Source organism: Schistosoma mansoni, chromosome 3 (assembly GCF_000237925.1).
Source record: "Schistosoma mansoni strain Puerto Rico chromosome 3, complete genome".
NCBI classification, from domain to species: Eukaryota; Metazoa; Platyhelminthes; class Trematoda; order Strigeidida; family Schistosomatidae; genus Schistosoma; species Schistosoma mansoni.
The window spans coordinates 25,459,351-25,474,196 of record NC_031497.1 but is presented as its reverse complement, the minus strand read 5'-3'; the positions used below and the strand labels follow the sequence as shown (position 1 = coordinate 25,474,196).

General features: G+C 39.9%; 1 protein-coding gene and 1 non-coding gene across 2 annotated transcripts in view; one reads left to right on the top strand and one right to left on the bottom strand.

Annotated features, from left to right (window-relative positions):
* Smp_176970 (serine/threonine kinase) overlaps positions 1-4,333 on the bottom strand; it is a gene marked incomplete at both ends in the record, with an annotated part of 25,975 nt that extends 21,642 nt beyond the window's left edge. The window contains 7 exons of the mRNA XM_018799770.1: positions 2,089-2,210; positions 3,333-3,490; positions 3,527-3,634; positions 3,663-3,759; positions 3,794-3,894; positions 3,930-4,193; positions 4,232-4,333. Coding sequence (XP_018651526.1) covers positions 2,089-2,210; positions 3,333-3,490; positions 3,527-3,634; positions 3,663-3,759; positions 3,794-3,894; positions 3,930-4,193; positions 4,232-4,333 — 952 coding nt within the window. The remainder of the gene's footprint in view (positions 1-2,088; positions 2,211-3,332; positions 3,491-3,526; positions 3,635-3,662; positions 3,760-3,793; positions 3,895-3,929; positions 4,194-4,231) is intronic.
* On the top strand, positions 1,116-1,182 carry Smp_tRNA_00396_Gln_TTG.1.1. Its single transcript has one exon. It is a non-coding gene (tRNA).
* Positions 4,334-14,846: the final 10,513 nt, after the last annotated feature.

Below are 14,846 nucleotides of genomic sequence, written 5' to 3'. Positions count from 1 at the left end.
TAACCAATACACCACCGAGCCGGCATCTAACGGTGTTAATGTCTAACTTCAACCACTCCACGAAGTTTGTGCAACTGTTCACCAATTGTCTTCAGTGAGTTGTTATCTCACAACAGACGTGGTTGAACTCCACTGGTCACTGCTTCCCACTAGAACTCGGTTAAGTGCTCTGGCGCGAGACCGGTAGGTTCTGGGTTCAAATCTCGCGAGTGCGGGATCGTGAATGCGCACCGCTGAGGAGTCCCATAATAGGACGAAACGGCCATCCAGTGCTTCCAAGTTTTCCACGGTGGTCTAGCTTCAATTGACCCATCATTTTCAATAATTGGTTGCATTGTAAATCTAGTTTACTCTTAATGACCAGATTATATTTTATATAGTTATACACTTCGACATTATATATATATATATATCAGGGTAATTAACCAATAAATGGGTAAATATTTTCCTAACTGAGTAGAGCAGACTCAAGTTAAAATAATACGCAACTCTGTTTTATCATACTTAGTTAATAATGTTTATTCTAAGCTATGAGTCACACATCTTTGAAGTTTTGCAGCAGTAATTAATCGCGTTCCTGTTATGCAGGAAAAACTATAGGGATTAGAGCTAGCAATCATGGTATAAATGTTTGGAAGGAATCTGGTCCATACTTGTCTCTTCCGAAGGACATAATGAACAAGTTTGCCGATTTGTCACAGGCTTTGATTGTTTATTCTCCCCTATCCCGTTCAAATCTCTTCTCTACTACAAACTGATTTAAATAGATTAATCTTGCAAGTCTGATAGCATGAGTTTACAGGTTATCATTTAGTTGAGTTTGTTTAGACTATTTTCCTATGTTGAAACATGTACTTAGGTTGAAGTTTACTTAGTACGGTTTGTTTGAATCTTCCCATTGATGTTTTTAGAACTGCAACTGGTCAGTCTCTAATTAGCATATGTGCATACTGTGCGTATTGCCCCGATATAGCCTAAAATCACAAGTATGGTAAGCAAAGATGGATAGTGGCCGACCAGTTGCAGTCCTAAAAACATCAATGGGAAGATTGAAACAAACAATACCAAGTGAATTTAAAATTCACCCTATTGCACAAGCAAGTGGCTATCAAGACTCAGTCGCTGAGTGGATAACGCGATGGCGTTTGAAGCGAAAGGTACTGGGTTCGAGTCCCAGAGTGAACATCAACTCTGAGATGCAGGTACATCCAACTGGCGAGTCCCAAATAGGGCAAAACGCGCGTCCTGGATTCCACTGCTAGCCACTATCCATCTTTGCTTACCATGTATTTAGTTTGTTGTCATTTTTTATCACCACTCATACATTTATCAAATTATTATCAGTCTGTACATTTTGTGTATTATGACAGAGTGGGTTGGAGAATGCTGGCCGGCGGCCTATGCTCCATTGGGAGTAACAGGCGTAAGTAAGTAAGTGTATTATGGGTAATTATCTGCTTTCATTGTTATCACTGACCCATAAATTTATTAGATTGGTTCAGAAATTTTTTAGATATTCATAGAAATTCCTCAGTATATTATGGTATAGCTTGAGAAAGATCTAACTGAGAACCTGATTATTCTCTTAAGTGTATTGCTCTAATTTACATGATATATATATATGCAAGCATACTGAAAATGCGTATTTGCGTAAAACGTAGCCACTCTTATGTACTGTGGATTGCATTCTGTTGTACAATATCTTAATCTATTGTCCTTTATTTAATTAGCTGTACAAAATGACTACTAGTGTTTTACAATGACCGTGTATATTTAGTTAGCCAAAAAGTTTGTTACAACCTTATGATAATCTTAATTATTTCACAAGCTTATATGTTATTCCTTGACTCCATATTTCTCCCCATATTTCCATGAACTCCCTCCGCAGCTTAAAAAGCACTTTCAGTCGATAAGTTTATACATCGGCTAAAGGGTAGTTCAGTCGAGTTGACAATAAAACTGTCATTTTAAATACAATAATCTACAATGACTTCTGGCAATTTTATAAATAAAGTCATAAATTGAAATGTATAAATTAGTAATAAATAAATTTAACCTGTTTCATTTCATTTGTTTTTTTCTCATTACTCATTTTTATTTCATTGGCTGATTGATGAGTTATTGGAGGCACACCAGTTTCGCATTCTACATGTTGACTAGTATTTTGTACTTCATCTTCAATAGTTGAGTGGTTTTGGGAATGAGTTGCCCTTGGATAAAATAATATACTCATTTAGATTGTTGTTGAAAACTAGTCTACATGTTTTATTCATACCAACATACAGTAAACTCCGTAAACATATTATTGGTAGACTTCAAAAAAATACTAAATTTGATCAGACATATTACTTATATACGTTATATACCACTCAGTAATCGCGGATAGTTTGAAATAAATCACTTCAGACAACTGCATAATTATTTAAACATAAGATGACCATTTTATTGAAATTCCAACACTTCGGTGTTTAAAGTGTGAAAAGTGCTAAATTCGTTTGCGTGACTGATGCAGTAGGCATATCAAACATCGGTTAGACGAAAAATTAACTATCGGTTATAACAGAAAGTTCGTGTTTTAGCTTTAAAAATCTGATAAAGCTGTGACTCTTGGCAATAAATTGAAGAACCTACTTGTAAAGCCTCCGAAACTCCATGTGATAGTCGAATTCATCAATAAATACTAACGAGCAGAAAACACAAATTATTACAAACAATGAAATATACTTGGTCACCTGTTCCTGACCGTTGTGACCAGGCCCAAAATTAGCGGGACAAGTATTCACTATCCCATGCATTTAATATCTAAATAGATTTTGTTCCTTTATGTTTGAGTATGTAAATTCCAACTACTTTGAGATTAACATAACTTTCTGCTTGTGTCAGTTTATCAGCTATTAGAGTTATTATACAGTATGGGAAAGTAAATTATGCAGCTTTCTCCATGGCGTTATAATGTGCCTAAACGGCAACAGTTTCGAGTGAGCCTACTTATAGCAGTTATTATATGTAAAACATTCAACAAAAGTGCTGAACAATCTGGGTTTTACCAATTTTAACAAAACACAGAACATAAAATTTACTCGTAAGATCAAAGTATGATATTCTCTAGAAGTTCAGCTGACCATGTAAGCTAGACGTAAAATGCACATTCTTAAGTTCTAACTTTCCTGATAGACATTTTCATTTGTTTTTCTGGGACCAATATGACAACTGAGAGTCTTAATTAACTAATCCTCCATTTTGAATTTAAAAATAGGTTTAGTGATTGATAATGGTGTTAAATGTGAAATTTTTTATATTCTACTTTTTGTATTTGAAATCAGTAAACCTACCGATCCTTAGTTGCTTCCAGAAATAGAACAATATGTTTCCTTATGAATGAATTAGACAAAACGCGTCTCGCTGATGGACGTTTTTCTGGTTTCAAGTGTAACATTGCACGCATCAGTTCAAGAAGTTCTGGACTATATTGAGTGGGCATATCTGGAATCTAGAGAAGATGATATATGCATGTATTTGAGCTAACCTTTCCACTTAAAATTTTATATGATAGTGCGTTGAATGATTTAGCATTAAAGGCATGACGAAGGGTAGACATTTCATACAAAACGCAGCCTAGAGCCCATATGTCCGACTGGCGATCAAAACTTTCATGAACTTACTTTGTGATTATAAGGTTTGTTGGCAAAAAGCTCAGGTGACATGTAGTAGGGGGTCCCAATTAAGGTTGTAGCCATTGAATTAGAAGACTCTAACACTCTGTGACATAAATATTGATCAATTACATTGATACCTAGCTATCCCAAGGTCGCCAAGTTTAACAATATTCGATCGTGTGAGAAATATGTTCCGAGTTTTAAGATCTCGATGTAATACGTTTCTCTCATGCATATACTGAAAATCACTCGATAAATTAAAAACGAAGATACTTGTAAAGCGATAGCGAGCTGAACAAACCACTCAACAAGAACACGTTCAGACAAAAGAACCCCGTTTCTCATTCTAAGTCTTGTGTAAAGATCCCCTCCTTCACAAAAACCCATTGCAATATACAAAAATCCGTGATACTCAAAAGAAGTTTTGTATTGGACAATATTCGGATGCCTGAACTCGGAAAGCAACCTGCATTCTAATTTAGCTGCTTTTCTTTCCTTATCAGAAGATTTTGTCACATCGATTTTCTTAATGACATACTTTTATTCACTATATAGATTGACATGAAACATAGTACCTTCTTTGTATCTGTCTTGTGTCTGCAGAGCCAAACCTCTCCGTATGACCCTTTACCAATAGTCTTTATGAACTGATAATCTGATATGGATATATCCGGCATACCTGACACCATTTTTAAATATTTTCCGAATACAGGTACTCTTTGTTACCAGATTTTGATGCACTTTAACAAAATTTATTCTCTTTTCCGTATAGGTAGGGTTTGCAGCTTTGCATATCTTATTTGTCTTCTTTTAAAAGTTAAATTGATGATAAATGTTGAGCGTTTTATTGCTAAGCGCTATAAGGATAGTAGGTCGGTGAATCTGTGTTATTCCTGACAGATTGCCTTCCACTATAGGTCCAGCTTCTCCTTGAAAATGCTCACCGATGAAGCTGATACCACTTGTTCAGGTAAGGCGTCAAGTTATCGACCACTCGACGAGAAAACGGGATCCCTTTTTAAGTTTATTAGATCGCGGTTTGTGAACCTTCTTGCTATGACCTCGGAGATTATTAGTGCTGTAGGGAGCAAAAAGATAAGACATATTAACACCCAAATCATAATTAAAGATACAAAATGCCAGTATAAGGTCACCTCGTGACCTACGATAAGACAAGGGGAAAAGGTTTAGACGTTTCAAACACTCATCGTAAGGGAGTTTAGAAAGACCCTTCACTAACTTCGTCCCCATACGCTGGACACGCTCAAGTGAGTTAGTATGCTTTATCATACATGGGCTAGCTGCTTCGATACAGTACTGTAATTGTGGTCTTACGTATTTGTTATATATAATTCGATACATTTCATCGTCAAAGCATTTGAATGCTCGGCGAAGTGACCATAACGCACGATAACCTTTGGCAACGGCTGGGTTGCAGTTGGCAGTTATTTCCAAGTCATGACTTATTATTACTCCTAAGTCTTGGATGCTTGTAAGAGATCTAACATCAATGGTATAATGATAAGTATTACCTTGTCCGATGTGCATGAACACACTTCCTAGAATTAACTTCTAAGCCTCAACCACGAGTGGACTAATTCCACACATGTTGCTGGATGACTCTATGTCTAACTTAATAATGAGTTCTAACTCACGAACAGATGGTATCGATCTTATTAAGAGCGAATTAGCCGCTGTCTATAAGCAATTAAGTGATATGCGTTCTAAAGTGGAGTCATTTGCGGGCTCTTTATTAAAGCATGATGATCTTAAACTAGAACTAAAGACACTGTCACCCCTTCGACTGCTGTGTCAAAAGGATGTAATTACTTCTGAACTCGAAGACAGGATCAAAGTAGAATCCGTATTTGACTTGGTAGCTAGTGAAGTCACCAAGCGAATATCTCTCGAAATAATGTGATTATATATAATATACCGGACAAAGTTGCCATTAAAACTGTAAGAAACTCGATACTAAAGGCAGCTAATCTCCAGGACAGTCCATGCCAATGTATCCGACTTAACAAAAAGCATCAAAAATACTCGTGCCCTATCCTGTTTAGATTCGATTCCCATTTATTAGCGGAACGTTTGAAAGAATCTGAACAGCTAGTCTGTGCGCATACGAAGTTTAAAAGCGCTCGTATAGTCTCAGACAAAACCACCAATCAAAGACTAACACAAAAGCGTACCATGAACGAAAATAACATTGTTGAGGTCACAACAAATGTGATCGCGCCAGCAGCTGAACCCACTGGTGCAGCTAATCTATCTCATGTTAGTCAGTGTACTGATATACCAATGCAGTGTGCTAGTTTACCTCTCATACCCCTAGTGGCCCTACACAACCAGGACATATCTGATGGAGACACTAATGTCATTCTTTCCAGTGTAATATCGGAAGCCCACAATCAAACACCTGATTCTATTGTGAAGGCTCATGAAAACACTGCTAAACCTAAAAAGAATATACCAATTAAGAAGAAAGTAAATAAAAAACCTTCTGGTTCTAGACCGAATACCAAAAATATTTCAACTGCCTTACCAAACAAAAGCATAATTTCTGAAACCATGCTTAACCCTACTCATCGTAAGGGAAGTTATAAGGATACATTTCGTTCAAACGTTACACGAGACGGCCACTACAACCATCATGTAAGCAGGCCTACTATTAGACAGACGGCAATGAACCGACGTGCCCCATGGTTTCTCTCAAATGTTATAAATAATAAACCTGCAAGATGTAACTCTTATCATCACTCTCGCAGTGGGGAAGATGGAATACTACGTTATGCACCATCAACGCAACCACAACATGCAGGCACCTGCCTTAATTGTCCAGCGAAACAAGTTCAACAAATTATTCAACCTTACCAAAATAAGGATTTTTTCGGCCTCCAGAGATCCCTTGTTCCACTAGCACTACAGTTCGCTCATGCTATAGCCCATGCGATCCGGCAAACACATTAAACCATAGTCCAGGCATAGCTAGAACTCATACCATCGATAAGGATGCTCTTGGTTTTTTTACACTACACACCCGCTTTTTAAACTTATTACTTATTAACGCACGTTCACTTCTGAACAAAATTTCAGCCTTGAGAACCTTAGCCTTTCTAGCCAAGCCTCCTTTTATACTTATCACTGAAACGTGGTGTTATCCAGCAGCGGCCGATTCCGAATTAAATATCCAGAACTATCGACTCTATCGCTGTGACAGAGAAACTAAGCGAGGAGGAGGTTGTCTTATATTTGCTTTGGATACCTTAACAACTAACAAAGTTGAAGATAGTGTCTTGAATAGTTTCTCTACAAATATGGTGGTCCAGATATTCCACTTCTTCTCCTTAAGCTGTTTACTCTCTCTATGGAATCAGGCTTTTATCCTGACCGTTGGAAAACCGCGTACATCATACCACGTTACAAATCCGGAGATAAGACTGACATGAACAACTATCGGCCAATAAATATTACTCCAGTTATCTCAAGGATTATGGAGAAAATTATTAGTGACGAACTATCCAACTATTTATTGACTGAACAATTTATTGATGGTTCGCAACATGGATTTCTTAAAAACCGATCCTGTATGACATGTCATTTTGACTTCTTTAATTTAGTCTATTCTCTTCGTAACCAAGGATATCTAGTATTAGTGCCATACCTGGACATTTCTAAGGCCTTCGACATGGTCAACCACCAACTTCTCATAGGTAAACTCGCATCTTATGGGGTCCAAAACCCGTTACTAGCCTGGTTTGATTCCTTCCTCAGCAATCGACATCAAATAGTTGAAATCAACTCTTCATTGTTGAGCGGCGTCCCTGTTAGAAGTGGGGTAATACAGGGTAGTGTCTTAGGTCCTTTGCCCTTTTTAGTTTTCATTAATGATATTTGTGAGTGTTTTAGTGTGGGTAAGTCCCTTTTGTTTACAGACGATCTTAAGGTGGTGTACTCATTTTCTCCACATGAGCTTAGCAATATTCAAAATTGTATCAGCTCAGAGCTTAACAATGTAGCACAGTGGTGCTCGAAATGGCAACTGGAGCTTAATACAGCTAAATGTGGTTGGTTATGCTTCGGTGATACATCACTCAACCTCGATCTTACCATAAATGGTGAAATGTTATCTAGGTTACACACAGTAGTAGATCTAGGACTTAGGTACTCCGACGACTTGTCGTTTACTGAACAGATAATGAAACAAACGTCCAAGTCTCAGCGCCTTATAGGTCACATAACTCGAAACCTTCATAACAGTGAATCTCGTATTCTAATGTACAAAGTCTGTGTTTGACCGCTCCTCGAATACTGCGCGTTTCTCCTTAGTAGCACGCGCATAAAGGATGAATTAAGACTGGAATCAGTACAGAGACGATTTACACTTCGTACTCTTGGAACTGATAGTGTCCTGACATATAATTCGAGGTGTAGTAAACTAGGGCTTGACCCTTTATGGAAGAGGAGACTCAAACTTAACCTTATCTCCTTTTTCGAAATACTTAACAAACTCTCCTTCACATCCAGTCAGGCGATTCAATATGCTAAAGCCTCACATTACGACATTCGTAACTCCTTGTCTTTAGCCAAACAAACATATTCTAGATCTTCTCTCTATAACAATAACTTTACCTGTAAGTTTTCTAGGCTCTGGAATAATCTACCTCAAACTATCCGTATGTTAAACTCTCTCCCATTGTTTGTTCGGTCAATTAATGCCTTTTGCCCCTCTGAAAATGCATTAAGTGCTCTGGCGCCTGTAAGTGTATCTTACTCCACAAGTGAGATTATCGGAGCTTTAAGTGTTTAACGTCTTATTTGCTATCATTGTTTTGTTGTTCCGTGCTCTTTGCTTTTATCTTGCTTTCTCTAGTTGTAGATAATTATCAATAACTCGCTCTGGCACTGGAAATAACCTTACAGAACAACGTTCATAAATCATCAGGCTATCCACTTAAGAAGAAATTAAAAGTTCCCTGGTGTTGCATTGGCTTGCCGTGATATATGCCATGTATAAACTATTTATCAATTACTAAACCAGCAAACATAAAACTTTCTTATATTTCATGTTTGCTCTCTACATTCAATGTTGATTTTTATAACAATCTGATCATGCCTGTAAACTGGTGTGAATTCTGTAGATATTATTTTCAGAATATATTATATTATTATATTCTTCGTTATCAGCACCCATGTTACCGGTACAGCCCTCGCCAACCTTTTTGTTAGCTAATGCCAGGAGGCTAATTGCTTCTTGCATGAGTAATGTTTTGCTCGAACAACAAAACATACAGAGCCAATGAGATCTAGGCTTTTAGCACCTTTTCTAGGCGGAGGGAATTAAGGGGATGCACATTTTATGGAACCACTTCTTACACTCATCACATTGCATTCCTTCTTCTACAGGGAATAAGCAATACGGCTGTCCACACTTGTGAGCAGAGTCGACCACCTTAAGAATGAACTAAAATGGTAGACAAAATGGGTTTACAAGACAAATCTCAAACCTTGATCAAATAAATCAAGCCAAAGTCGACCAAGAATGCCTTGATGCAGTAAGTAAACAAAAGCAAGATCGAAACAAACAAGTACAATATCACTTTAACTGAAATTCAATTAAAGTGTGAACAGTAGTTTTCATGCGTAATTTAAGATCGAAACGGTGGATTCAACTCAACGAGAAACAATACCACTGTTCTCCTTAAATAGAGCATCGAATCAACCAGCCCTGAAAATGGATGGCGCTCGAGCGTTGGACCAATATCAGACCGTCGCTGTGAGCTAAGCTAGTTACAGGTGGCACAACCTTCACCCATAAACACATACGGAAAGCTACGTGAGTCTCATCGGACAACACAGAGAATCAAATCGATCATATTTGCATAAGTAAAAAGTTCAGAAGGTCGATGGAGAACGTGAGAACCAGGAGAGGAGCTGACATAGCCTCAGATCACTACTAGCTGGTCGTGGCCAAGATGAAAATGAAGATAATCAAGCAATGGACAACTGGGGAAACGGCATTACAAAGGTTCAATACAGCCTCCCTTCGAGATACTAACAAACCCAACCAATTCAAGACATCTCTCTCAATAACAGCTTCCGAGACCTACAAGATCTACTGCAAGAAGGAACTACGATGAAGGACAACTGAAAAGGAATCAGAGAAGTATGAACTTTAACATGTCAGGAGGTGTTGGGCCGCAACAAGCATCATAAGAAATGCACCTCCATGGGAACCCTGGACAAGATTCAAGAAAGGAAGAACAAGATGACAGCAATTAACAACAGTCAAACAAAGAGAGAGATATTTAAGGAACAAGTTGAATACACTGAAGCATTAAAGCTGATCAACAGAAATACATGGAAGAACCAGCAAAGACAGCTGAAGAATCTGAAAGACAAGGAAATATCAAACAACTATATGATACAATGAAGAAACTAGGATGGAGATATAGTAAACCGGAGAGACCATTCAAGGAAAGAGAAGGAAAGACAATCACAGAGATTCAACAATGGAAGAAAAGATGGGCAGAACACTTCGAGGAACTGCTGAGTAGACCAGCTCCATTGAATCCACCGGACATCGAAGTAGCACACACAGACCTTCCTATGTCTGTCATTCCACCAACGACAGAGGAAATCGAGATGGTCATCAAACAAATCAAAAATGGGAAAGCGGCAAGACACGACAATACACCAACCGAAGCACCGAAAACAGGCATAGAAGTAACTGCACAGATGTTTTACGTTGTATTCAGGAAGATTTAGGAAGAGGAACAAGTGTCGTCAGATTGGAGAGAAGCATACCAAGGATATGAAAATGCGAAAAATCTGAGCAAATGTGAGAACTAAAGAGGCATCACACTATTATCAGTACCGGGGAAAGTTTCCGATAGTTTTGCTGGACCTCATGAAAAATTTGGGTGTCCAACATCCAGATCAACAGGTCAGATTCCATAGGGATCGGTCGTGCACACTATGGTTCATCGTTGGCCGGTACCATCGGCAACAACCTACGGTGGGAAAGAACAAACCAGCTTCAAGCCGAAGAGGAATTTAGGAAAACACGTTGGAGGTGAATCGGAAGTACTTTACGAAAATCGCCAAACTGTAACAAGAGGCAATCACTAACTTGGAATCCTGGAGGGAAGCGAAAAAGAGGAAAGCCAATGAATACGCTACGTCGGAAATGCGTGACAGACATGAAAAAGATGAATAACAACTGGAAAGGAAATCAAAAGGATTGTGTCAGGACAGAGTTGAATGGAGAATGCTGGTGGTCGACTTGTGTTCCTCCATCTAGGGCAAGAAGCGTAAATATTTTAGTGAATAAATGATCTCGAGTTCGGCGTCAACAAAGAGCATCAGATAATTTCATGTTGAATATCTGGGAAACTGTGATTAGCGGACCGCCTCAGGGTAAAGTATGGGAACAGTGTGGTTCACCTTGTATGTAAATAACCTTCCTAGTCTCCTTTCATCAGCCTTGTGATACGCTGAAGATATCAAGATGAGAGGAGAGATAAACAATAAAGATGGTAGTGCAGAGTCTTAAAATGACCTGCATAAGTTATCTGAACGGCCTAGTATTAGACAGTTACTGCTAAAAAACGGATATGTGCACTATAATAAATATTGGTCACCAGGGTGCAGATACACACACATTGAATAACACCTGTAGTCCAGACACACAATGACCCACGAGTCATCATTAGCTAAGACCTAAAAGCCACTGCATACTACGTTCGACAGCTGCAAAATGTTTCAGAACCCTATATTCAATACGTAGAGCCCTCATAAATGTCGATGCTAAAAACGTTTTGACTTTGTATACTAAATTTGTTTGTCCTAAACTCAAATATTTCATAAAAGCGGCTGTCGGAAAAGGTTCAAAGAACTGAAACTAAGCTGATTCCCAGAATAGTGAAGATTCCGTACGATTATCGAATCCTATTTCTCTTGTCGTCTAGAAGAATTAGAGGTGACTTGATCAAGATTTCTCAATGATACATATAAACATGACATACCATCATTTATCCTGTTTTCTAAAACAAAAAACCTGAGGAGAAACCATTAAAAGGTTCGCAAACTCAGAAGTTACTAGACAGCTGATTGTGGGCTTTCTCATCGAACTATCCACGAATGTGACTGACCGGTGGGTGGTTGGACTCACGTTAACAGGAGTAAAAAGGCCCAAGCGTCCACGCCGAAGCTGAACATCCCAAGTACCGTGCGGAAATCAATTGATGCTTTGGCCGCGCAGTCTACCCCCAAGACTGTCCGCCCGGTCATCACTCAGCCCAGGAATCGAAAACGCGCCTCCGCATCCAAACAACAAGATAACAAACCTAGACGCCCTAGAAAACCTGGGAAATCAATTGCGGTTCGTGACGACTCTGTCATAATCATGAACCTTATTGACAACCTCGACCTTCCTCTCAGTATGCAGGACAAAAATGATAGGATGCTCTAGGGAGAATTGAACAAGAGGCTTGAACTCCCTAGAATAGAGCCTTTGACGGTCACGCGGCTAACTCGAGGGAAGGACTCTAACCACCTAAACCACCCGAGGCTGCTTCGTGTTACACTAAAGAATGCCTCCGACGTAGAGGACGTCCTGCTAACCAGTCACTTACTGAAATCCGATGGGAACGTAAGAATACTGCCCGACATACCGTATTCTGAACGAAATCTCATCCGGAACATCCCTAAGGAATCTCGCGAAGCGTTTTTCTGTGAAAGAAATATCATTGTGCACGGTGTACCGGAAGATATGGACCCAACTCAAGCAAACTCTGATATTCGAGAATGGAAATTCATTAAGCATTCCTTAAAACTCAAGAACATATTCACCCAACAGGTGATGCGACTAGCCAAGAGATACGGAGACTCTAGGCCCCGGCTATTGAAAAGAACCTTCCCCTCCTCCCACATGGTGGCTGCAACTCTGGAAGCATTTCGTGCCAATAGACGTCGGTTGCCAACTGGCATCCATATGCATCCGGATAGGCCCCACGACAGCAGGATCAAGTACAAACGAAAGCTGGAGCTGACAATTCCACTCGTGAACTGTCTTGATCATAAAAAGAACGTGTAAAGGACAGGGACTACCAACTCGATAAACATTGTATAGGTAGGCTACCTGTCCACTCACGCACGGCTCATATGGACACACAGGAAGAAGCTCACGCGTTCCAAATTGAAAGCATAAACTGCCTATACACAGATGCCGCGAGCTTGCCAAACAAAATGGATGAGCTACGTGAACTTAACAAAGCTAATGATGCCCATCTGATAGGAATATCCGAAACTTGGATAACGTTTACGGACCAGGAGCTAGCAATAACTGTAGTGTCTTTATTTCGCAACGACAGAAAAACAGGAATGGGTGGTGGGGTAGCACTATACATACGGTCATGCCTGGAGGCGCATCAACTTTACAACCAAGAGTTTCTCAATCTTGATGAGTCAGTATGGTGTTCAGTAAGATTGTCTACCACCTCGAGGTGTCTAGCTGGGGTCATCTACAGGAAGCCCACTGCCAACATCGAGTATGACAATCGTCTGCTGTAAGGATTAACCCGCTCTACGCGTCTCGGATTCTCTCAAATCCTGATTCTAGGGGACTTCAATCTTCCTAGGATCAACTTCGTGGAACATACATACATTGGTGGTGACAACTCTACTGAAGCTCTGTTCTTCAACCTGATCGGTGACCCGGGATTATTCGAAAATGTGAAGAAACAGTCAGACGCCGTCGCGCTTAGACTGCGTATTCACGAATGAAGAATTCCTAGTCGACGAACTCTCAATCCTGGCTCCCCTTGGGAAAAGTGATCACGCCGTCTTATCATTCAGCTTTGTCAGCAAAACGAAGCTAAGATATCCTACTAGCAACAGGCGCTGGAATTTCAAACGGTTGAATGTGTTAGTTTTACAGGACTGTCTACAACAGGTGGTTTGGGATGTTCATCCTCAACTTGAAGTGGATGCTCATTGGGTTTACTTACTGCACACGATCTTATGTACTACTGAGCATTCAGTTCCTCAAATGGTCCCAAAAAGCTACAAACAACCCCCAATCATCAAGAAACGCACTCGTCGTTTGCTAAGCTGCAAAAGGCACTGTTGGGCCGAATATAAACGAACCGACAATAACGACGCATACAGGCAATACAAACGCATAAGGAACATATGTTCAAAGGCAATAAGAGAAGACAGGCTTCAGTTCCAGACCAAGCTTATCGATAAATTCGTCTCCATTCCGAAAAGCTTATTCCGTTACGCAGCTTCTCTTCGACAAGGCAAAACTGGAGTTTCCCAACTGCTAGGTCCTAATGGCCCGACCAATAACGACGGCGATGCCGCTAACCTTTTGGCTGAACAATACTCCCAAACATTCCAGCTGACCCACACCAACTATGCTGACGAAAGCTTCACCTGCACCTCTGCAGGACTTTCTGAAGTGAACCTGAGCGCTGACCTGATGTTCCGTAAACTGCAGCACCTAAGAAAAGACACTTCTCCCGGTCCGGATATGGTTCATTCTGCTGTGTTGAGGGAAGCAGCTTCAATCCTGGCGACACCACTTAGCGTGATGTTTTCACACTCGCTAAGCAGAGGCAAACTACCGGAAATTTGGAAGCTGGCTCATATCACACCAATTTTCAAAGGAGGTCGACGCAGTGAACCCTCAAGCTACCGACCAGTGGCTCTTCTCTCCATACCTTCCAAAATTATGGAATCCCTAATATACGACGGTATACAAGAATACTTATCATCCTTAAAGTTCTTCTCACCTCAACAGCATGGTTTCAGAAAAGGTCATTCTTGTATGACCAACCTGCTGACTGCGGTGGATAGATGGACAACCATCCTTGATCGCAAGGGGAAGGTCGGTGTCATCTACCTGGATTTCTCAAAAGCTTTTAATAGGGTCGACCACGTATGTCTTATCAAGAAGTTTAGACGATTGGGTATAAAACCCCCTTTGATTGACTGGCTCACTTCATATCTAGAAAACCGACATTTTAAGGTCAGGGTTAGCTTCACTCTCTCTCAGGCTATGGAATGTCCTAGTGGATTCCCCCAGGGCTCATTACTGGGACCTCTTCTCTTCTTGATTTACATTAACGATCTTCCTCAACAAGTTTCATCTGACTTACTGCCTTTTGCTGATGATGTGAAATT